The sequence below is a fragment of the Artemia sp. Qi Xiang Cuo genome, chromosome 1 (genome assembly GCF_049724085.1).
Source record: "Artemia sp. Qi Xiang Cuo chromosome 1, ASM4972408v1, whole genome shotgun sequence".
In the NCBI taxonomy this organism is placed as follows: Eukaryota; Metazoa; Arthropoda; class Branchiopoda; order Anostraca; family Artemiidae; genus Artemia; species Artemia sp. Qi Xiang Cuo.
Window position 1 is genome coordinate 46,145,368 of NC_142794.1, and position 25,295 is coordinate 46,170,662.

General features: G+C 34.4%; 1 protein-coding gene across 3 annotated transcripts in view; it reads right to left on the minus strand.

The window, feature by feature from the left end:
* Positions 1 to 8,928, minus strand: part of Scgalpha (sarcoglycan alpha) — a 58,672-nt gene extending 49,744 nt beyond the window's left edge. For all 3 annotated transcript variants that reach the window (XM_089095113.1, XM_089095102.1, XM_089095108.1), the window contains exon 1: positions 8,770 to 8,928. In XM_089095113.1, the coding sequence (XP_088951239.1) occupies positions 8,770 to 8,917 (148 nt within the window). In that variant the 5' untranslated portion in view covers positions 8,918 to 8,928. The remainder of the gene's footprint in view (positions 1 to 8,769) is intronic.
* Between the last annotated feature and the right edge of the window lie 16,367 nt (positions 8,929 to 25,295).

Sequence of the window (25,295 nt, forward strand, 5' to 3'; positions counted from 1 at the left end):
ATATATATATATATATATATATATATATATATATATATATATATATATATATATATATATATATATATATATATATATATATATATATATATATATATATATATATATATATATATATATATATATATATATATATATATATATATATATATATAAAAAATAATGAAATTGATCTACATGGCTTTTATAATAAGAGGCAAAGTTCGACTGAAATTAAACACAGTGTATACATGAGCTACTTGTTTTGGGGATGTTTTTTTTATGTCAGGTCAATGCAAGATGACTTTATTCTTTATGAGAAAGAGCAAAAAAAATAATCTTTCAATAATACAGGGGTTTAATATAAACAAAACAACCAAAACTTGTAAAGAAGTCACAAGTATGTAATATACATCAATAACCAATATTAGTCAGTACCACAGGATAGCTCTAACAGCAATTTGTGGCTTCAGTGCTACCTGGTTGTGCCAGGAGCAAGTCCCGAATCCTCAGAAAACATATTAATTTACAGTATTATATGATCATAATAATTGATATTGGATTGATCAGAATTTCTTTCTTCATATGAGCCTTTAGCTAGATCCCCAGTGCTAAGGTCAAGTGAAATGTTTGAACAGATGGGTAGTCCTTGGGTTACAGTTGCAGGGCAACACGTACAACTAAGTCTTGAGTAAAGACTTGCATATTGAGTTTCATAATCGTTGCGGGATTAGAAAACTACAGAAAGAAGTTTTATGGGCACAAAGCAACAATGAAACATACTTAATGGAGGTATTTTTTTACACATTTCTGTGTCTTCCAGTTTCCAGTTTTTATAGTTTAAATGTCTATGCACAATTTTTGACAGGTAAGGAACCTTCTTTAAGACAGCCAGTTCATGGATTTCAGGCCATATCTTAACCAGATTATGTAGGAAAACAAAATATATATCCTTGTTTCTTGTTTATATGATCCTTGTTTCTTAGAGTACATGTTCAATAAGGTGTTATATTAGGATCCAAGTCCCTAAAGATCAAACTAAAACCCTGGCTGCTAGTTCCTAGTAGATTTGACTCTATTGGATGTGCATGCAAACAAGGTCTTCCTTCCCTTGTGTCAAATACAATCGCTCAATATCATAACTGTTGACCTAAATACATCCACCCCACCAGGTAATTAACCTGATAACAAGATATCTTGAAAATCCTATCATCCTCGCAAGAGAGGTTGGAACAGGCAAACACTCTGATGACAACCACTTTCAGAAGATATCCTGAAAGATTGATTTTAAGAACACCTCTACCACACAGAGATGATATTAAAGATCTCCAAGGGATCCTCATAGAGGATATCCTTAAATACCTAAGAAGTAAACAAGCTGTTTACTATCATTACGTTCTGTTGAAGTTGCCAACGATCTGCTTTTTGTTTAGCCCTAACCAGTTGACCAATAAGGACAATCTTTTGCGATCATTCATCCTTCATCTGCAGAATGTGCCCTAGCCATATCATCCTTTCTCTCATCATAGCCCTAGAATGCAGAAGTGAACCACACTTTTTGTATAGCCCACTGTTTGAGATACACTCAGTCAGTTTGGTTGAATCTATGAAATTTATACATTTAAAATAAGCATAAGAATCTGATTCTTTTGATGTATCTATTGGTATCAAAATTCCATTTTTTAGAGTTTTGGTTACTATTGAGATGACTCGCTCTTACGACTTTGATGAGTTGCTTTGTTACCACAAACTTTTTGATCACAAACAGGAAAAAACCTACAGCTTTTTATTCTTTGGAATAGTAAGAGACAATCCTCAAAGATTCAGGCAGCTAACTAAGTCCATAATTTGTTCTTTAACATAAACTTCATTAATCAGATATTCAAATATATCCTACATGGTCTAACAGTTGGGATAGCAGGCTCTCACCCAGTTGGCTCAAGTTCAATTCCTGGTATGGGAAATTTTTACTTGTGATGATTTCTTAAGGAATATAATTAAAATAACCATGTATATAGTCTAATGATTCCTTTTATTACTTCAGTTACTATGGGCTACAGTTTGCTCCTTAATGTAATTTCTTCGAAAATCAAATGTCTTTGAAAAGACTGCAATACAAAAAGACATACAAAAACAGTTTTTTTTTTGTAAAATGTAATTCCATTTTTAAAATTCTTAGTTTTTTGATTTAAAACAGGGACTAGAACCTTTAATTTCTGTTCAAATAAGCCCTCTCATGACATTTTAGGACCACGGGGTTGATTCAATCACCCCTGGGAAAACAAAAAAAAACAACACATCCATGATCTTTTTACTGGCAAAAATACCAAATTCCACATTTTTGAAGATAGGAGCTTGAAATTTCTAAGGTAATTTTCTCTAATATGCTGAATCTAATGGTGTAATTTTCATTAAGATTCTATGACTTTTAGGGGATGTTTCCCCTTTTTTTCAAAAATAAGGCAAATTTTCTCAGGCTTGTAACTTTTGATGATTAAGACCAAACTTGATGAAACCTATATGTTTAAAATCAGCATAAAAATTGTTCTTTTGATGTATTTCTTGGTATTAAAATTCCGTTTTTTAGAGTTTCAGTTTCTATTGAGACGAGTTGCTCTTACTCTTCAGTTTGTTACCAGAGACTGTATGATATCTGACATTGAGGACCATTCAACATCTAGAATCTCGTTTTTAACTTTTTGATCAAATTCGAAGGCTTCACTTACCCCATAGGTAACAAAAAGCTTGCACTATTTATTGCGATTGCCCCAGTGCTCAATCCATTACGTCAGTGCATCAATCCTTTGCATCAATGGAACTTTTGCAGTTATACCTGGTTTCTTCATTCACTTCCCTGACTGCACATTCTATTTAAGTTTCATTATCTTCAATTTTTCCTTTTGGAAAACTTCATCTCGACTATCCTCCAACCACTTGCACAAGCACTACTTTGTTACATGTCTTGTTGATTAAAATGGGTACATATGTTTTTATTGCCCCTCTTCTTCTTTGCCATTTATTGTAAATTTCATTCACTTTTAAATCTTGGCTCTTCAGAACTCTATCTTGCCCAAATGTGTAATACATGAATCTTTTGAAATTTTGATCTTCTGTGATACAAGCAGGTATTTATACTCACTATCATAAAGGGACCAGTATAGCAACTGAATATTGTTGCAAACTTTATCCATTTCTCTTTTATCTTCTTCTGTCATTTTGAGCATAAACTTTTCACTTATCATAAGATCAACTTCCATTTTGCACTAATGCATTGCTTAAATGCTAAAATCACTATATAATTATCTATCAGCTTAACTTTGTTGATCTGAGAACAATCTATCACATACTCCTGATATTTATGTTGTGGATGATGCCATCATCCTTGTATATCATTATGCTCTATTTGTGATGTCATTTGCATTAAAGTTGAACAACATCATAATTGTATGCTCTTATTATTAAAGAGTATACATGATTGTATACTCTAGACTAAGTTGCTAAGACTAGGAATAAGTGAAGACAAAGAGGTAATTTTCGTCAACATTCTACATCATGAAGATTCCTGCTTACTTTCCCCATATTTCTTTAGGTACCCATTTAGAGCTGGGTCGACTCTGGCTGAGCTTACAGATTCACGCCACTGATCCCCGCCCTAAACCAAATATCTGGCCACACCAGGGATTGAACTCATGCCCTTTGGACAAAGAATTCTCAACCCAGCGTATGTCCACTTTGCCAGGACAGCATCCAGGAGCATCATCATGAAGAGGAGGCTATGGTTATTCTTCTGTCTACCATATCTTCTGTCTACCATAATTTATGACAAGATAGTACCAAGATGGTACACTTACAACACGGATTAAAATAGTACTGACAACTAAAACACTACCATACTGGAATAATACAGTAATCTAAACATACTACTACTGCAAACAATTCACTGAAGCACCAAGGCCAACAGCTGTGCATGCTCCTCCTCTGCCCAATCAATTCAAGTTTCACTCTTTACCATCTCACATTAAGTACCATCTTCCTTTAAAACCTTCCTTGTGGCCTCTTCTCATCCCATTTGGGGATGCCTTGCTTTTATTTAAACCCATATACATGGCCAAAGAACACATCTTTGGCAATATGCCATCCTTCATAGTAAAACAAACAAAATGGTGCAAGAACTACTAGTTTCAGAAAACAGACTATAAATTTCAAATACAAACTGTGAATATCATGAAATTTTGGTCTTTTCCTAGAGTAATTAAATACAGGTTTAGGACTATTTTTCTCTTTTTTGGCAAGTTGTTTATACATTTACATTTCTCAATTTGTATTATAAGCCAATTTGTAACTTCTTTCTGATTATTGAATAGTCTAGCAATAGTCTAACCACAAGTCCAGCAGCAACAAGTAGATTAAAACTCATCTTCTATAAGAGTAGGTAGGAATAGGCTAATTGTAGCTTTTCTGTATTGTGCCTGTGATTTTCAAAGCAGGCTATTTGTGTGCTTTTTCTGTGAAGTAATTGTATTTGCTAGGCTAGCCTAGTTCAGATTGTATTTTCTGTAAATTATAGCACTTGGGAACTAAGGGATAGGTCTGCTTGGAAATTTTAAAATGATCTTTGACTTAGAACATGGTGAATTATGCTTCTTCATAAAGATTAGCATATATTTCAAGGGCACTTGAGGATTTGTGGAAAAGTCTAGCTTCTTATTGTTTTATCATTTTTGTGCAGAATTTTTTATTTGACAACCTAGGCTAACTTAATTTTAGGATTTAATATCACTGTTTCTTTTTTTTCATCTTCTTTCATTTTCTTTGCTTCTTTCTTGTAAATTAACTTTAGGATTAACTTAATCCTAATTTTTAAAATTAAATTCAAAATTATCCTTCTTTAGTATTTTTCAACAGACCCCCCCCCCTCCTGTATTTAAATATATAAATTTTGCCCTCCCAAAAATTTTCACAAATTGATGCTATTGGTAGCCTATCATGACTCCTATTCTTCTAGACATGGCTATATTTCTTTTGTTAACATTTAATTTAACGAAAATTTAATATCAGTTGAAAGTGTGCAGTCTTCTTCTTCTAGCAGTTAAGAGTCTTCAAGATATGCTTGCTGTTCAAAAGTTTTTTTGTTTTGGCAGTCAAAATTGTTTGCATTTTCATATTCCATTATATTTCAATGCCAATCAAACAGTTCATGGCAACAAACTGTAAGTAAGGAGCAACATGGCTCAATAGTAACAAAAGCTCTAAAAACTGAATTTTGATATCAAAAGAATCAGCTAATTTTATGCTGATTCCATATATATAAGATTCATTAAGATTAGTGACACCACCAGACTCAATGTATCAAAAAACCCTACTGTTGAGATTTCAAGCTCATGTCTCCAAAAATGAGGAATTTAGTAATTTTTGCCAGAAGAAAGATCACAGATGCATGTTTATTTTTTTCCCCAGGGGTGATCATATCAAACCAATGGTGTTAGAACAACAGGAGAAGAGGCTTGTTTGAATAGAGAATTAAAAGTTCTTGTGAACTTTTTAAGTGAATATAAAAATTGGAGGGCAACTAGGCCCCCCTCCCATGCCCTTTTTCCCAAAAATCATCCAATCAAAATTTGATATAGCCAGTTTGTTTATAAGAGTTGAAAAGTTCTAAAAATTATGCATTTGGAAATAACATGACCCCCACAGTCCCTGGGTGAAGGTCCTTAAGTTAGAAAATTTGCCCATTGTTTACATATAGTATTTGTTATTGTGAAGTATGCTGACATTTTTCAGGGGGAGGGAGATTTTGTGCTTGGCATGGTTTTTATGGGGATAATTTCTTGTGTGGAGGGAAGTTTCTGGGGGTGAACTTTCCAGGTGAAATCTTATATTTGGGAGATTTTACAGAATTCCTATACAAAAACCTTTTTATGTGTCTTACTTTATCTTTGCCTATTCACTTTTGCATGTAGAGTCTTCTGGGGGAATTGTCTGAGGGAAACTTTCAGCATGTTTGGATTTTCAGGAAATAATTTCCATGGAAGGGGGATTTCTGGAGTGATTGGAAAATCAATTAGAACAAAGTCTTTTTCAAATGAAAGTATGGTAAAGTAAGATTTTTAATTCTGAATCTTCTGCAATAAATTTTATGGAGGGGAGAGGAGAATTTTCAGAAGGATAGAACTGTCAAAAAAAAATTTACTGGGAGGGAGGGACAAGCTTTTTCAATGAAAGTAAGGATCAACATTAATACTCAAAACGAACCGAAATTATTCCATATATGAAGGGGTTGCCCCCTACTCAATACCTTGCTCTTTACTCAAAAGTTTGATAGTTAGTCCCAATTTTCTAAGAACAAATCTTGAAACACAAAAGCCATTTAGGCTAATTAGCAATAGGAGTATTTTTTTTTAAAAGTGCTAAAACTTTAGTTTGAGGAGCAAGGTATTGAGGAGGGTCAATCCCCTCATATATGGAATAATTTCCATTTGTTTTGAGTTTTAATGATGCTGCTTACTTTCAGTTGAAAGAACTTGTTTTCTAAACTTAATTTCAGACAGAAACTTGATGAGTTTTATAAGACCTCTTTTTCTACTTCACTTGAAATGTTGCTGTTGAGACTTAAGCTGCTTATTTAGGCTTTGAGTTGATGTCTCCTAATATATGATATAAATTGTTTTCTTTACAGTCATAAGGATTCACAATCAAAAAATACATATTGAAGAGACTCTTCATAAACATGAGAGGATTTACAAAGAAATGTACTGGATTTTTTCATATGATAAAGTTCTTTATTTTGGACTACTGAATGGTTTTTAATACTCTAGACCTAAATTGTATCCTAATAGTTATTTTCCTTGATAGAGAACAAAGGGGCTGCTGAGACCCCAGGGTATCTCCGTTGTCCCAAATGGGTACATGAAAAAATCTAGAGAAGGTAAGCAGGAAAGTGTGACACAGGATGGCTGGCCCCCACCCCCAATTGTACTTCCTGGCCAAAAGGTCAACCCCTCTCCCCTATTTGGACTGCAGTAAATTATCAGAGGCATGGCTCTAGTGTTGCCTATAGTAAAGAGGCTTAAGGCTCTTTCCCTCAGAGTCCTGTTTTCCCCACTCTTTATGCCAAGGCACTAAGGCATTACAAAGAGCTGACTTTAAAAAGTAAGAAACCACTAGGATAAATATCTAGCAATAAAAGCTACATTTTTAGAATCAGAAGAAAATCAGCTTTCTGTTAATACATGAATAAAACTGAAACAGTGAAAGGATATATACATCAAAATAAGATAATTAGTCTTTCTAAAAAAAAGTCCTAGTAGGTAATTCAATTAACTAATAATCTCAAGTATTTGAGGTATGTTAACCTTCTTCTGATTTCTAAGTCTTAGAAATTTGCCAACACCTATTGAAATTTTGACAAAAAATGTTTAACCTTAATTTTCAGTTATCAGTTTTTTTTTCCTTTGGTTTTAATTCTGAAAATGCAATTTCTGTTATTTTAGGTAAATATTTTACAGTTCATATTATTGACTTACAAATAAAGTGAACATACCACTTGATGCCTTTTTTGATGCTCTTTACAAATATAATAATCATTTTTGTTGCAAATGAATTTTACCCCATCCCTATATATACCAATTCAGGGTAAATATTTGCACATTAAGGGGGGAGTTTAAACTTACCTCTCATTTGCATCAGAGATAAACTTTACCTTTACCCTCCTAATTTGCAAATATATACCCTGAATTGGTATATATATGGGTGAATGTGAAATTCATTTACAACTAAAATGATTATTATATTCAAAAAGAGCACAAAAAAGGCAGTAAAATTCTACTTTAGCTACTTTTGGCTATCTTGGAAAGGGGTGAGATTAGGAAAATAAAACTTTTGGGGATGGGTCTATAGACTAAAGTATGTCCCAGGAAGGTATTTTTAAGTACCTACCTCTACTCCTCCCTCTAGAGGGTCCCAAAATTTGCCTACATGACAGGTCTATTACCTATTGAAATTTTGACAAAACAACATTTTACCTTAATTTTCAGTTTTCAATTTCTTTTTCTCTGGCATTAATTCCAATAATTTAATTCCTATTATTTGAGTAGCATTTTAAGCCATATCAAAGTTTTTGTTTGCAACTTTTATGAAATGTATTTGCATAGGCCTATCTTTAGAACCTTATAAACTGGGATTTTACAAAGTTGTGAAGCTGAAAACATATTTGTTGTACATCATTTAAGCAGAAGATCTATTTTGCAAGGTTTCAATTTTACAACACACCTATTTCTAAAGGTCATCAATGGTCAGGGCCCTTTAGAGGGAGAAGGAGTGGGGGTAGGTACTTGAAAATACCTTCCTGGGACATACTTTAGCCAGTAGACCCATCCATGAAAGTTTCATTTTCTTAACTTAACCCCTTTCCAAGATAGCCAAAGGAAGCTAAAGAAGAATTTTACCAGGATTGACCAAAGTTGTGAAGCTGAAAACATTTTTATTGTAGGCTACTTGATTTAAGCAGAAGTTCTATTTTGAAAGGTTTCACTTTTAAAACACAAAGATATTTTAAGAATCAGGGCCATCTAGAGGGAGAAGAAGTAGAGGTACATAGGCTACTTCAAATTGGCCTAGCCTATCTTCCCATGATATAGGCTACTTTAGTCTGTAGAACAATTCTTGAAAGTTTCATTTTCTTAATCTAACACCTTTACAAGATAGCGAAAAGCAGCTAAACTAGAATTTATCAGAAATATATCCAAATTCACTTAAATATGTAACCAAACTCTAGACTTAGGCCTAGCCTACCTGTAAGGTTAAACAGGTCAGTTGATAATTTCACATTAAAAACTTCACCAGCACTCAGATATACTTCATGAACTGTAAATATCACAGCAGATTTTAATTGTAGGGCAAAGAAAGCAATTAAAAAGTAGCAGAAATATATTCTTTGCATATTTTATCTTCTCTTTCTTCTCTTCGCTTAAAGGCAGTGTTACCAGAAAAAGTAACAAAAAAGACGCAAGACTCTTTGAAAAACACACCAAAATACGCCAGAACCTTTGAAGACCATGACTACCAACACGGTCAGTTCCTAAAGTGCTAAAATTGCCCAAACTTGAGTGTTTTACAACAATTTTCGGTGCTGGAGTCACAAATTTTTTTGCATGTGCCGGTACATGGCCCGCTAGGTGTAGTTCGATTAGTTTTAGGTCAATTTTTTTTCTGTTTCTGATTCTTGTCTGCTTCTGAAAAAGCCCAATTCTGAACCTTTCCGTCATGCGCGGAAGAACAGTGTAAGGCCTATGAGAACTCTGAGGCACATATGGTGCTTCGAGTATAAACACTAGGCTTCAATAAGTTAGCAGCCGCTCAAAATACCTTAGTTTAAATTTAGAGTTATTTATTTCTGGTCAAAAGCTGGTTCACGATACCAAACAACACCCACCTGAAAAAGGGGCATTTTCTAGCTCAATATCTAGGAATTAGGGGAGGGGTTATACTGTATGTGAGTCTGAAATCCCAACAAATAGAAATTTTCTATCAAGTATACTTTTTTATTATAGTGTTCAGTTCGGATAAGAAATCTTCCAACGAATTGCAAAATTTGGCGATACCGACCGCTGGCGAAAATAAAAGAGCATAATGGTCACATTATACACAAAAATCAAAATTGGCTACACTTTATGCAAAAAACGTAATAGGGTGGCCTATGTAGACTCACAGGAAAGAAACTAAAAAAAGAAATATACATCCTCTTTCCCAATTCAATACTCTTTCCAAATATGTTTTACACAATTTCAAACCGGTTTAAATTGATTAGAATGTATAAATTATTTTATAACTCCCCCTACCACTGATAATACCACTTATGGCATGACTATATATTATGGCTATATACGAAAGTTTAGTGATTTTTGGATAAAACCATTACCTTTTTTGTGCCCATTTCTTTTTTTTAACAGAAAGCTATATAGTCCTAGGCCTATATGGCCTTATTAGTCATAAGCCTAGCCTATTCTCCTAAATCACACTGAAAATAATTGAGGGTATTAGCTAGAGACTATGTTTTTAGACATTCTTTATTTAGCTAGCTAAATTTTTTGATAAAATAATCTCTATGATCCTAACAGAACTTTAAACCACATCCACACCAGTAATTTTTTTCCCCATTTAAGAAACAAAAAATAAAAGTCTTTAAAACCGAAAAAATCGGGATTTAGAAAATTCATGAGGCTCGGAACACTTTCCTTCTACCCCCATATGAACTGCTGATCAATTTTAAAAGTTTCACTTTAATAGCATGACGAATTTCTAAAATCATCAAAGTCAAGTGCCATTTGGAGAGAAACAGGGTGGAAATACTTTATCGGAGAGAGCCACTAATATGCACCTTTAACCTTTATACATCAAAGCCCCAAATCTCCAGCTGACTTACTTGACTTGAGGCTCCTGCCGCGGGTTTGGCGTAGAGAACGATGAGACTAGGCGCCTCCAGGTTGACCTATCGCTTGCCGGGCTCGCAGCTTCTTCCACCGATCATCCGAGGCAGTATCATCGTTTTTCGTTGCGGTAAAATTTTCGGGTGGAGGGTTGCAGGCCCAACCGATCCTAGGCTTGGGATATAATTATAGCTAGGACTTGCCTACACACTGTGAGTCCCTGGGGTGGGCTCCTCCCACCTCATCAGGTTGAGGCCTATTATGGCCTCAACTTATTCTGGGTCTTAATACCTTTGAAAGCAAAGTAGGAATATCCACAGTCCCGTAATAAATCCACACTAGCATACTGTATATTAGGCTAGTTATGTTTTATCTTTCAAAAGGAAAAAAAGGAGTATGAAAAAAATTAAAAAACTTCCACTCCCAACAAAATAAAGTTCTAGTTCATACTGAAGAACAAACCATTTGAATATTTTTAACTAAATATTGTACTTGCAGTGTCCGAGTCCAAATGACAAACAATGATTAATGACACTGTGTTATCTAGACTCAATACAAATTTGTTAAAAATCAATAAATGATTCTTTTATAGTCTTATGGGGGAAAATGATACTGATTTATCTTAAATTCCTTTGTATGGTTTTTAATGATCTATTTTTTGATGGTTGGCTTTCGAAAAGATAGTAATAAAATTACTATGAAAGGAAAGGCTATGCTGTTACTGTTGGTATTACAGCTTCGCTACATGATAAAAAGCAATTGGAAGAAACAACCTACATTTTTTACTTCACTTTCATGTACTAAAATAATGTTTATAGTATCATAGTGATATATTGTGCAGAAAAGCCCAGGTATAAAAGTAAAATCAAGACAAAGAAAAAGAAGCGAAACCTTAAGTCTGCATGGTTTTTCAACTTTCTACTTTTCAACAAGTCGGTTCAGGTCAATTTTTCCAGCAGGTCTTTTTCTGACATCATGAGCATGAGAAGGTCAAGTGGATCGTTTCCCATAGTTGACCTCAATTTGTTCTTGACGATTCTCATCTGGATTAAATATGCGTGCACCTTTGGCCGATGTCACTGGAATACTTTTTGCAAAAGTGAATGCTATGTAAGGTCAAGGCAACCCTCGTATGCTCTTTTTCACTAGAGATAAGAACTCGGTAAAATCAAAGACGCTTCCAGCACTTTCGCAAATCTCTTCAAAAGTTCCATTTCCAAATGAAAGACTTGAACAGGCATTTCCGTTATAGGGAACTTAGGAAACTTTCGTCAATTGCGGCTTAAACTTTTTGAACTTCATTACGTAAAATGTCGAAAGGGTCATTGAAAACACTTCGATTATCCTGTCTTCATCAATAAACCTTCTAGGATACTACTACTAAAGTAATCGTTTTGCCATACTAATGGATGCTGTCTAATTAAATTATATTTCAGACATAAAGAGGTGTAAAGTGCGTACAAAAAAATTCTTTCGGTAAAGGGCTTCAGTGTTTCAAATATGAATTCCTTAAAGCAGCCCACACATCCCCGTACAGAGAATGGTGTCAGTAAGACATATTTGGACAAATGGGCAGCTAATGGGGGTGGGACAGGGTTTCCTACAGTAGACTTTAATTGTTTAAATGGTCAAAATACAGTAACTCTTAAAGAAATAGATATGTTCGAGTGGAATAATGAACATTTGAAGATTGGTGCTAATGACCATTTAAAGACTGTTCACAATAGGATAAAAAAATTTGAAGAGGGTGAGCGCAAAGATAAAAAGGTGTTTAATAAATCCAGTGAGGGCTCCGTCCATTGAATTTTTGAAGCACTGGGTATGTCTTCTTTACACGCCTGCTACAGAACCTGATTCAATTGAACATTTTAATCGAATTGCAGATATTAGTCGGGTTTTATCTGGGAGGCTCAAAATATACTAAAGGGAGGTTAACGTGCTACTATTGTCCAATGTGTCTTTCTAGCTTTCATTCTGAATTAAATCTAAAGCATCATTTGAGACACTGTAAGCATCAAGGGTATCAATCTGTGGAAACGGTTAGCGGTTAACTTTCAAAATTCACTCCTACGGAGTGACAAGGTGGTATTAGACTGCAAAGCTAGACTCACAGATGTGTCTGATAAATAAAATTTAAATAGTGCCAAAGAAAACGAAGCAATTGCAGTCTCTTATGTCCAGGCCCAAAGAGACTCGAGTAATACCAGGCAATTGAGACCTTGGGCGAAGAAGATTGTAAGGGCGCTACCATGAAAGCACTTATTAAAATAGAAAATATGTCAATTTTACGGTTGTGCAACATATATTCTCAAATGACCCTAGTACCAGAGGACGATTGGCCGTTAAAAATAAGAAAATATATTAGGTTTGTAGGTTTGTGATTTTTGAGGGTAGTGGGACGGAGTGTCAGTTCGAGGTCATGATCATTTAAGCAATCCAATTTTATCGGGGGTAGAATCTTCCGCGGACTGGCTCATAAATCATGTAATTTAAACGTTAAACAGCAGCACTTATACCTGTTTATATACTTAATTCTCATTATGATTTAAAATTCATTTTACAAGAGTTGGCACATTTACAGAAAGATGAAGTTTTAGAGGGCTCATTGGTAGATGGTTCTTTTTTATATATTGGCATACCCAAATCATCTTATAAGCTACTAGTCATAGATATCCTATGGAAAAAAACAGATAATGGTAACAAGTTATTGAATAGATTCATGTATTTTCCCCCCAAATCCCTACATCAATTGATTCAAGTACAGAAAGCAAGAATTTTAATAGTTTCCCCTCCTTAAACTGCCCTTTCCAGATGATGAAATGTAAAATTTATTCAAACGTAAGGGCATATACTCGTATGAGTACTACAGCTCTACCTCGATATTTTTGAACTGAAGTTATCAAGTATTTAGCAGTAGGTTGCATCAAGACATGGCTATTTGTAGATAGAAAGAGAAAAGCTAAGACAGATAGTCCATGTAATTGAGAGGCAAATATTTAAATGGCTTCACGGGTAAATTGCGGGAGTAAGTATGAGTAAGTATGACTCTCTAGTATTTGTACAAATACTTGTCTGTTACGTTTTGGAAAGGCACGCCTGCCTGCCTATCCTAGAGTCCCAGGTATATTCACCAAGAATTTAGAATTGACATAGGACCATTATTCCATTATTCTATATTGGATTCAGAAGATTACGATAAAAAAAAGTAAGAGAAATTTTAAATGATTCTAACACATATGAACAATTAGCTACCGATCCTACAGAAAAATTTGTCCAGGAAGTCCGAAAAGAGCTTTTTTATTTAAAAGGAAAAGGTGAGATCACAGATCAATTTTACAAAAGCTTTTACCAACGTGGCAGCACATCTCCTCATTTTTATGGTCTTCCTACGATTCATAAGCCCAGTAATCCAATTCGACCTATTGTGTCCTGATTTAATTCTCCTACAGCAAAATTAGGAAAATCATTATCAGTTGTATTTTGCCCACTTATTCAGACTCAAATCCCATATTATAAATTCCGCTTATTTCGTTTCCAAGGTAAAGCAAGTTTTGGTTAAACCAAATACAAGAATTGGCAGCTTTGATGTGGATTCAATGCATATCAATTGTGATTCCCCAAAGGCCGAACTCATTTTGGAGCATAAACTCAGTTCTAACCCATCTATATCAGAAAAATCTACACTTTCTAATCAGACACTTCTTTCACTTACAGCCCTGTGCAAAATAACTTCTTTTTATTCCGATTATAGAGCCAATTTTTATAAACAGAAATATGGGCTTGCAATGGGCACCCCCTTTCACCAATAGAGGCTGATATTTTCATGGAAGACATTGAAGAAAGAGTTATTTCACAAAGTCTTTGTAAATCGCAATTTTGGGATCGTTTTGAAAATGATATTTGTCTTTCTCGAGAGCATGGTGAAGAATCTTTGGGGTCTTTCCTTCACTTGCTTAACTCTTTGGATCCAAAACTCAAATTTTCTCAGGAATCAGAGGTAGATACGCGTCTTCCTTTCTTGGATGTTCTTGTGCACCGAAATGATACATGTTTCAAGTTTGGGGTTTATAGAAAACGTTACTTAAATTATTTCTTTAATCATTCTCGTGCGGTTAAAAGAGGAGTGGTTACTTTTATAGTCGATAGGGCATTGCATGTTTGCTCAACACGTTTCTTGGATTCAGTGCTCCACCACCTTAGGGATGTTTTATTTGGGAATTGTTATCCAATTAGTTTAGTAAATTCTTTAATTTAATAAGGTATTAAAAAGCTATTCATATGGTGACATAGCTAATAAAAATAAAAGGGAAAACTCCATTTATCTTGGTCTTCCATACTCAAAGGGGTTTCAAAACACATTTCCGAAGATCTAAAGAAAAATAATATTTATACTTTTTATAGACCCAGTAATACTATCAGTTCCCGAATTTATCATATTCAGCGCGATAGCAATGCCTTCGTAAAGAACGATATGGTCCCAATGTTTTGTTATTTTCCTCCATACCCGGGCACTTCGTATCGAAGGAGCTGTCTTAGAAACTTCGAAAAGGGCTCATTCGATTTGAAATTGGAGTGGCTAGTGCCCATTTTAACAGTCGAAAGTGATTGGAGGACAACTAGCCCCCCCCCACGCCCATAATTCCCCCAAATACATCCAATCAAAATTTTGAGATAGCCATTTTGTTCAGCGTTGTTGATTTCCGGAGAGAAAAAATATTTTTGAGGAGGACACTCCCCCAAAACCCTCGGGACAAGGGTTTTAAGTTATGCCCTGGAGCTATATAAGGTTTTTACGGAAAGCGCTGTTACAGAAACTTCAAAACAGGCTCATTCGATTGAACATTCAAAGGGCTAGTGCCATTTTTGATAGTCGAAAGTGATTGGAGGGTAACTAGCCCCCCCCCCAACCATCATTCCCCCAAACACATCCAACAAAAATTTTGAGATAACCCTTTTGTTCAGCGTCGTTGATTTCCACATAGAAAATACTTTTTTGAGGAGGACACTCCCCCTTAACCCTTGGGGCAAGGGTTTTAAGTTATGCCCTGGGGGCATATAAGGTTTTTATAGAAGGCGTTGTCGTGAAAACTTCAAAAAAGGCTCGTTCGATTGGAAATAAAAAGGGCTAGTACCCTTTCTAATAGTCGACAGTGATTGGAGGGCAACTAGCCCCGCCCGCCACGCCCATCTTTCCCCAAAACACATCCAATCAAAATTTTGTGATAGCCATTTTGTTCAGCGTAGTTGATTTCCACATAGAAAATATATTTTTGAGGAGCACATTCCCCCACAGCCCTCAGGGCAAGGGTTTTAAGTTATGCCCTAGGGCCATACGAGGTTTTATTTATAGAAGGTGTTGTCGTAGAAACTTCAAGAAAGGCTCATTCGATTGGAAATTCAATGGCTAGTGGCCTTTTTAATAGTCAAAAGTGATTGGAGGGCAACTACCCCCCCCCCCACGCCCATCATTCCCCCAAACACATCTAGTAAAAATTTTGAGATAGAAATTTTGTTCAGCGTTGTTGATTTCCGGATAGAAAATATGTTTCTGAGGAGGACACTCCGCCAGAACCCTCAGGGCAAGGGTTATAAATTATGCCCTGGGGCTATATAAGGTTTTATTGAAATCTTCGTCATAGAAACTTGAAAAGGGGTTCATTCAATTTGAAATTCAAAGGGTTAATACCCCTTTTTAATAGTTAAAAGTGATTTCAGGGCAACTAACCCCCCTCTCACGCCCACCTTTTCCCCGAACACATCCAATCGAAATTTTAAATAGCCACTTTATTCAACGCAGTTGAAAGTTTTGGAAATTAGGTCTTTAAGTGTATAACCACGGCTGAGCCACCGTCATTTTGGAATTTTTGTCTGGTTCCAAACTTTCAGTCAAAATAAGCCCAAAATAAGCCCATTTTTGTACAAAAAAAAACACTTTCCCGCCTCATGGCCCCACGTCCACTCCAAAATTCAGCCCGCCCCTGACGGCTAAAACAAGCCCACGGGGTGGAAAACAAGCTTATCTGGCAACACAGTGTCAAAGTGTCTTTCTCTTATATGAATTCCCGCTAGGAAAAATCGTCGCTCCGTCACAGGTCTTATGATTAAATCTACTTCTGTATTATACGGTTGTATTTAAAGGATATGATTTTTAAAACCAAATTATCAAATTGATCTCAAATCCTACATTCGAAAACAAAATAAAAGACAAATTAGGTCATGGGAGGAGATCTAGTTGCCCTCCAATCTTTACGGTTTCTTAAAAAGGACACTAGAACAGATAAAAAATAAAAACGCATCCTAGATCTGTCATCTGGCAAAAACTAACAATTCCACATTTGAAGCAGATTGGAGATCGAAACCCCCACAACAACATTTTCTGATACATTGAATTTGAAGGTCTGATTTACATTAAGATCCATTAACTTTTTTTTTGGGGGGAGGGGTGTTTCCCCCTTTTTCGAAAATCATGCACCTTGTTTTCAAAGTTCCTAAATCTATCACAATCCCTTTTTCTACTGAGGTTTGTAGCCCTTGGTGGGTAATATTGAACGTAATGAAATTTATACATTTGGAATCTGCATAAAAACCCAATTCTTATCAACTGTTATCAAAATTCCAGTTTTGAGTTTCGGTTACTATTGAGCTGAGTCACTCCTTACTTACATTTTAACACTGTGAACTGTTTGATAAAACTTATTGGGCTAACGTACTATTTTTTTTATCAATCATGTAGCAAACCGGGGTTTTCTAAGCATTTCATGCTATTAAAGTGTAGTATTTGTGAGTCCAGTTGAAATGTTCAATATTTCAGAAAATTATCTTTTTTGGGAAGCCTTTACGGAAGACTTTTTTGGGGAAGTCTTTGGGGTTCCTTTACGTGTACGTAAGGGACTCAAATACCCTTACAGGCGTCTTCTTTCCTTTGATATATTTGCTTACTTGGTTATTCAGCGTAAGCAGCAAATTTATGGCAAACCCAGAGAAGAATTTTTTTTTAAACGCTTTTTGGGTCTCATTACAAAAATGACATTCATCTTAAAAACAAAAGCTGTTCCCACATAAGGGTTTTCGTTATTAATTAGAAAAAACTGAATTCAGAAAGCAATAAATTTTCACCGTTAGTACTATTAAGATTAGGGTAGCATGTTAAGAAATTTTCTGCCTACAGAAACACACAACAAATTTATTTAAAAAAAGCGATTGTAAAAGTTAAAAGATAATTTTTGTACATAAATTTCTGCGTATTCATTTTGCAGACAATTAAAATCAACTTATTTCAAAGTAAAAATATATTTCTTTATTTTTATGGTATCTTCTTATACTCAAAATTCAATTAGCATCCCGCTTTTTCTGCTATAATTCGAATATTTGTATTGAATTTATTCTGAACACATTACTTTCAATGGTCCTATTGTCAAATTTAAAATGATATTCAAGAAACTTCAAACTACTGCTGAAGTTCAAACTGTGTTGATTAATATAACCTATTTACGTTGAAAATTACATTTTTTGCTACTGAAAAGTTCATAAATCTTAATAATTTCAATAATTTGTTGGAATTCAATAAGCAAGTCACAATTCCAACAAAAAAATTGGATTGTTTTTTTTTACTTGTTCGAATTCAATAAGTAAGTCACAATTCCAGCAGAAAAATTGATTTTTTTTTGACTTGTTTGAATTCGAGCAAAACGTTTTCTTGGAAATCATCTTTTTTTTTTACAGTGTATATGAATAATAGCTGTAGCATTTTCGGACATGAAGCTACAAAATCGCTCAATTATTGGCTCTGTTATTCCTGTTATTACACTTAAATAGTTCATATAACAGTCGTAAGTGAACAAGACACAAGGAAAAGCTGCTTTTATATCACTTGCGCTCGTTGAAGGTCCATTTGGTCTTAGAATATTGTTTATTTTTGGACAAAAGATATCCATCAAGAAGTCCATCACTGAAAAAAATATAAATGTTTTTACTTTTATAACTTTAATAAATCAAATAATATTAACATTTTGATTAATAAATATCAGTATATGTATATTAAACTGACAATGCACATTGATTTGTATTTTTTCAGTGAAGTGCAAATTATGTTTTCGCCTTGGGAAGCCATAGGGGTTATGAGCCCTACTTGTGTTAAATTCTGCTATTTTCGAGTTTGACTCGGTTATTTATTGTAATTTCTGTTCGTTTTGGGTTAGATTGAGTTATCGATGCTGATTTGTGGCAGTTTCACGCTTGGTAGATTATTTTATTTTATGTTTGCTCATTTTTGGTTTAGTGGAGTTCTTTACTTTCCTTTGAAAAACTTATTTTGTGGAAAAATCTTTTTTTAAATTAATTTCGGTTCGTTTTCTATTGACATAGTCTTTTCAGGGAAGAAGAAAGTAATACTTTAAATCTTTTCGTTTTTTTTAAGACTTTATAGTTTGGCTTGCTATTTGTATGCTGGAGAAAAATTTTCAGCAATTTTTAACAAAATACACCCTTTTAAAAATCTGGACACAAATTGTAGCGTTTAATTTAGTTTCATACCTCCTCTAGTTGACCTGAAATAAAAAAACTTGATACCATTCGCAAAAAAATCTGTTTACTTTCTTTGATAGCTTGGATACACTTACGTTATTTTGATTCGGTTAAATTTTAAGAGCAGAAGTAGCCCCGATAGTTTGAACATAATACCCTCAGTCGTTCTTGGGATACTGCTGAGATGCCTTATTGGGAGTTAAGATTAACACAGTGCATTTTGTTTTAATCTTAAGGCAACATTTAGTTTTTCAACATAATAGGAGAAAGGCTTCCGTGGCTGGGGGATTAGTTGCCCACTTTCAACTATTAAAAAGGGCACTATCCCTTTGTATTTTCGATCGGATGAGCCCTTTTCAAAGTTTCTAAGTCATAAAGTTCCCTGGTCAAAAAAAAAATAAATAAATAAAAAATACATTGTACCCCCATCGTTCCTTACAATAAAAATGTCAAGCATTCGCATCACTTTTGACTATTAAAAAGGGAACCAGCCCTTTCAATTTCCAATCAAATGAGCCATTTTTGAGTTTCTATCTCAAAGCTGTCTATTAACCCCTTATATGCCCCAGGGCACAACTTAAAATCCCTGCCCTGAGGGCTGTGAGAGGGTTGTCATCCTCAAAGACCTAATTTCCAGAACTTTTTACTACGTTGAACAAAATGGCTATCTCAAAATTTTGATTGGATGTGTTTGGGGAAATGGTAGGCGTGAGAGAGGGGTTAGTTGCCCTTCAATCACTTTCGACTATTAAAGAGGGCACTAGCCCTTTCAATTTCCAATCGAATGAGCCCTTTTTTAAGTTTTTACGACAATGCTTCCTATGAAAACCTTATATGCCCACAGGGCATAGCTTACAACCCTTGGCCTGAGGGCTGTGAGGGGGGTTGTCATCCTCAAAGACCTAATTTCCAGAACTTTCACCTACGTTGAAAAAAATGGCTGTTTCAAAATTGTGATTGAATGTGTTTGGAGAAATGGTGGGCGTGAGAGGGGGGATAGTTGCCCTCCATTCCCTTTCGACTATTAAAAAGGGCACTAGCCTTTTCAATTTCCAACTGAATGAGCCCTTTTTGAAGTTTCTACGACAGCACTTTCTATAAGAACCTTATATGCCCCCAGGGCAAAACTTACAACCCTTGTCCTGAGGGATGTGGGGGGAGTTTCAATCCTCAAAGAAATAATTTCTTGACCTTTCAGCTAGATTGAACAAAATCGCTATCTAAAAATTTTGAATGGATGTGTTTTGGGAAATGGTTAGTCTGAGAGGGGGTTTTTGCCCTCCAATCCCTTTCGACTATTAAAAAGGGCACAATCCCTTCTAATTTCCAATCGAGTGGACACTTTTTGAAGTTTCTAAAACATCGCTATCTATAAAAACCTTGTATGCCCCCAAGGCATAACTTACAAACCTTGCCCTGAGGGCTATGAGGAGGTTATCATCCTCAAGGACCTAATTTTTAAAACTTTTAACTACGTTAAATGAAATGGCTATCTAAATTTTTAATTGGATGTGTTTGGGGAAAAGGTCGCCGTGAGAGGGGGGTTAGTTGCCCTCAGATCACTTTTGACTATTAAAAAGGGCACACGCCCTTTGAATTGTCAATCGAATGAGCCCTTTTTCAAGTTTCTACGACAGAGCTTTCTAAAAATACCTTATATGCCCCCAGGGCGTAACTTACAACCCTCACTTTGAGGGCTGTGGGGGGAGTATCATCCTCAAAGATATAATATCCGGGCCTTTCAACTAATTTGAACAAAATGGCTATCTCAAAATATTGATTGGATGTGTCTGGTAAATTTTATTTCTGATGCAAATGAGATATTTATAATATCTTTATTCATAAATCAATAATATGAATAACGAAAAATTTACCAATTCCTATTATTTGAGTAGAATTTTAAGCTATATCAATGATTTTTTTTCTAAACTTAGGAAATGTGTTTAAAGATCTGTGATAAGATTTTTATGCTCTTTCCAAATGTAACAATCATTTTTGTAGGAAATGAATGTTACCCCCACCCCAATATATACCAATTCAGGGTATATATTTGCACATTAGGTGGAGGGGGGGGTAAAGTTTAAACTTACCTCTCATTTGCATCAGAAATAAACTTTACCCCACCCCCTAGTGTGCAAATATATCCCCTGAATTGGTATATAAAGGGGTGGGGTAAAATTCATTTCCGACAAAAGTGATTGTTATATTTGGAAAGAGCATAAAAAAAGCATCAAGTTGTATGTTTACTTTATTCGTAAGTCAATAATATTAACTGCCAAAAAGTTACCGAAAAAACCTCCAAATTTACCCTGTATTCCCCCAGATCTCCCCCCAGCTGAAACTTAATTTCTTGAAAAATCTTGTCATAACTGACATAGGCCCTAAGCCTGTATAATTCAATCATTTAGAGAAACGTATAGTTTTGTTTAGTATATATGGCTAATTTTTCATTTTTCACTGTCATTTTCACTCGATTTGGGAAAATTGGCTCCAAATTTCCCCCCTCCTCCTTAGGATTTTGACGAAATTATGCCACTGCCGATTTATCAAATATTTATTTGAAGTGATTTTTAAAAGTGGGCAATAATGGAAGGAATCGTGATAATCTGATTAATAAATACATCCTGCGATCCTGCATGTTATAAAGTAAAAAGAATTTCATTGTTTTAATATTTTCTTTTAGTTTTTTTTTTATATTCCTTAGGTTACTCTATATAGGACCATCTGCGAGGGAGAGGTAGCCTATATTTGCGAGTGAATTGGTAATTATATTCGGAAAAAAATAGTTCACCTTTTCCCTATGTCAATCACTGGAACACATTTTCAATTTGTAATTAATTCATAACCTTTCAGACTGTGTGAACCATATCTATATTCTTGCATCTAACCACTAAATAGCAAATCCATATAAAATACCTGTAATACCGCAACATAAAATTTATTCCTTATAATTTTTCTCTTCCTGTCACCTCTTATGTTCTTTGACTGAATTAATTAAAAAAACTTTCCGAATAAGTTTTTCAAACAAAAGTAAAGGCCATTTTAAACTTAAGCTCAGGAGATACAAATACCTGTTAAAATTCAAACTCAAAACGACCAGAAATCACTATTAAAGAATAAATGAAACCCAACACGAACTGAAATTAAATAAACAATCATAGCAAAAAAAATACAACAAGTAATAATATAAATGAATAAAAAGATCTTAAAGCGAGTAATGCTTAGATTGAATATGAAAATCAAGCTTAAAACGAAAACAAATATTTTGTTTTTAAAGTACAAATGAAACTTAAAACTAACAGAAATTAAACAACAATCAATGCGAAAAAACATACAATATATATTAATGTAAATGAATAAATAAATCTTAAAACGAGTGAAACTTAAATTGAATATGCAAATGAAGTTTGAATCGAATGAAAATAACTACAAACAAGAGTTTGCGTATCGTCTCACTGCAGAAGCCTAAAACCTACTGCGTCATTAGCGCTTTACTGAAAACAATTCTTTGAAATATTTTCACTTTTGTAACTTTAAGAAATAAAAAATGAATTAAGATTTTAGGGAATAAATATCAGCATATGTATATCAAATTGATAATGCACATTTTTTTCAGTAAACTCATTTGAATTTTTTTTCAGTAAAGTACAAATTATATTCTGGCTTTTAAAAAGCATAGGGGTTTTGAACCCTACTCACATTAATTTATGCTCGTTTTGAGTTTGACTCTAATATTTATTTTAATTTTTGTTCGTCTCGGGTTTCATTTATTTATTGATACTGATTTGGGATAGTTGTATGCTTGGTAGATTATATGATAGTCCGGACGCCAGGTGTTGAAAATCTGAATCTTACCACGACGGAATGGGGCTGCTACGAGAATTAGCCGACCCTCCACCCTTAAATTGACCATACGGAGTCAAAAATACCAAAGGCACTTGCTTGCGAGTGGTGGAACACTTTGAAACTTGAAATTTTATTATATTTTGGTGTTTCATACAAGAAACTGCATGTTCCACAAAGTTTGAGGTGCAGTTTTCCGCTCAAAGAGAAATGCCTAGAAGCCATAGAATGTTTTCATAACAAACTAACATGATTAGATACAAAAAATGGCAGAGTTAAAAAAAATGGCAAAACTATGTGAGTCTTGAACAGTCTTGGAAAGTATAAAGAAAATCAAATTGAATATTAGATATATAATGATATTAATTGTTGACAGATCCGTCAGTTCAAAATTTTTTTTCACTGTAATTTGTATGTTCATTTTCAATGCTGTAAGAACTTGAAAAGAATAAAGTTGTAATATATGAGTAATTCGTTTTCAGTGAAGCGCCAATGACGCAGAAGGCTTTAGGTTTTTGCAGTTAAAGAAGGGGGCAGTATCCAAGTTTTGCTTATAGTGAAACTATATTCGTCTTGACTAATCTTGAAAAGAACTAATAAATTAAACTGAATATTTGTTGCATAATGATGTTAATTGCTAAAAGCTCATCAGTTAAAAATTTTATTGTAATTTTAATATTTATTTTCAATATTGAGTACAAAAGAAAACATTTGTAATATAATTCGTTTTCAGTAAAGCGCCAATGACGCAGTAGGTTTTAGGCTTTTGCAGTGAGATGATACCCAAACTCTTGTTTGTATTATTTTTATTCGATTCAAACTTGATTTGCATATTCAATTTAAGTTTTAATCGTTTTAAGATTTATTTATTCATTTACATTAATATATATTGTAGGTTTATTCGCATTGATTGTTATTTAATTTCTGTTCGTTTTAAGTTTCATTTATACTTTAATAGCAAAATATTTGTTTTCGCTTTAAGCTTGATTTTCATATTCAATCTAAGCATTACTTGCTTTAAGATCTATTTATTCATTTATATTATTACTTGTTGTATGTTTTTTGCTATGATTGTTTATTTAATTTCTGTTCGTTTTGGGTTTCATTTATTCTTTAGTAGTAATTTCTGGTCGTTTTGTGTTTGAATTTTAACAGGTATGTGTATCTCTTGAGCTTAAGTTTAAAATGGCCTTTACATTTCTTTGAAAAACTTATTTTTCGGAAAGTTTTTTTTAAATTAATTTTTGTGCGTTTTGATTTCAAACAGTTTCAAGTTTTAATGGCTTGGGGGGGGGGGTGCTTACTGTCTGATTATTCTTGACTTTAAAAAACGGATCTAGAACTTTCAATTTAAATCGAATGAGGCTTTTTTCAAAGTCTATACGATTACCTCTTTGATAAAAACCTTATATATGAACAATGGACAGCTTGCATAACTTGTAGACAGCAATTGACAACAATGAATGGATTGAACAAAATAGCTCTAATAAGGGGGTTTAGACCATTTAACTTGCTGACACAAAGGGATCACGACTGTTTGGAATTGACCTTAATGGGAATTTGTGTGCCAAAGCAATTTTGCATCTATCACAGAGTATGTATTTTAACCTTATAATTGGATAATTATAATAGATTTCCTTTGTGTTCTTCCCATACAAAACCCCTTCCCATAAGTTATAAACCGCCCTTAATATGTTATGCCCCAGGACATTACTTACAATGCCTACCCCTGGGCCCTGGTGGGCTGTGTCGACACCGGAGTTTTTTGTTATCAGAACTTTGAACTATTTTAACAAAATGTCTATCTCAAAATTTTTATCTGATGCATTTAGGGCGTGGAGGAAGGAGAGGGGCTAGTTGCACTTCAATCTCTTTTGACTCTTAAAAGGAACAATAACTTTCAATTTTCAATCTAATGAGCCCTCTCTAAAGTTTATACGAGCATCCCTTCCATAAGAAATAATATGAAGGATTCAGAGAATCCTTAAATTGCAACCCTTGCCCTGAAGGTTTTGGGGGAGTTGTAATCCTCAAAGACCTAATTTACAGAACTTAAAACTACGTTTAATAAAATGGATGTCTTAAAATTTTGATTGGATGTGTTTGGGGAAATGGTGGGCGTGAGAGGGGGGTTAGTTGCCCTCAAATCACTTTCGTCTATTAAAAAGGGCACTAACCCTCGGAATTTCCAATCGAATGAGCCTTTTTTGAAGTTTCTACGACACCGCCTCCTATAAAAACCTTATATACCCACAGGGCTTAACTTAAAACTCTTGCCCTGAGGGTTGTGGGGGATTGTCCTCCTCAAAAACATATCTTATATCCAGAAATAAACTACGCTGAACAAAATGGAAGTTGTTCCTGCCATTTGAAAGTTGTGAAAACGCATGACTCTCGTTTAAAAAGAATGTCCTGGAATCAGCGACAGCAAATGTTGGTCGGTAAAAACGTGCTAATAAAGCGTGGATTCAGTCGGATACGTTTGACGTCAAAGAGCAGAGACGCAAGGCGAGGTTACTCGGTGAC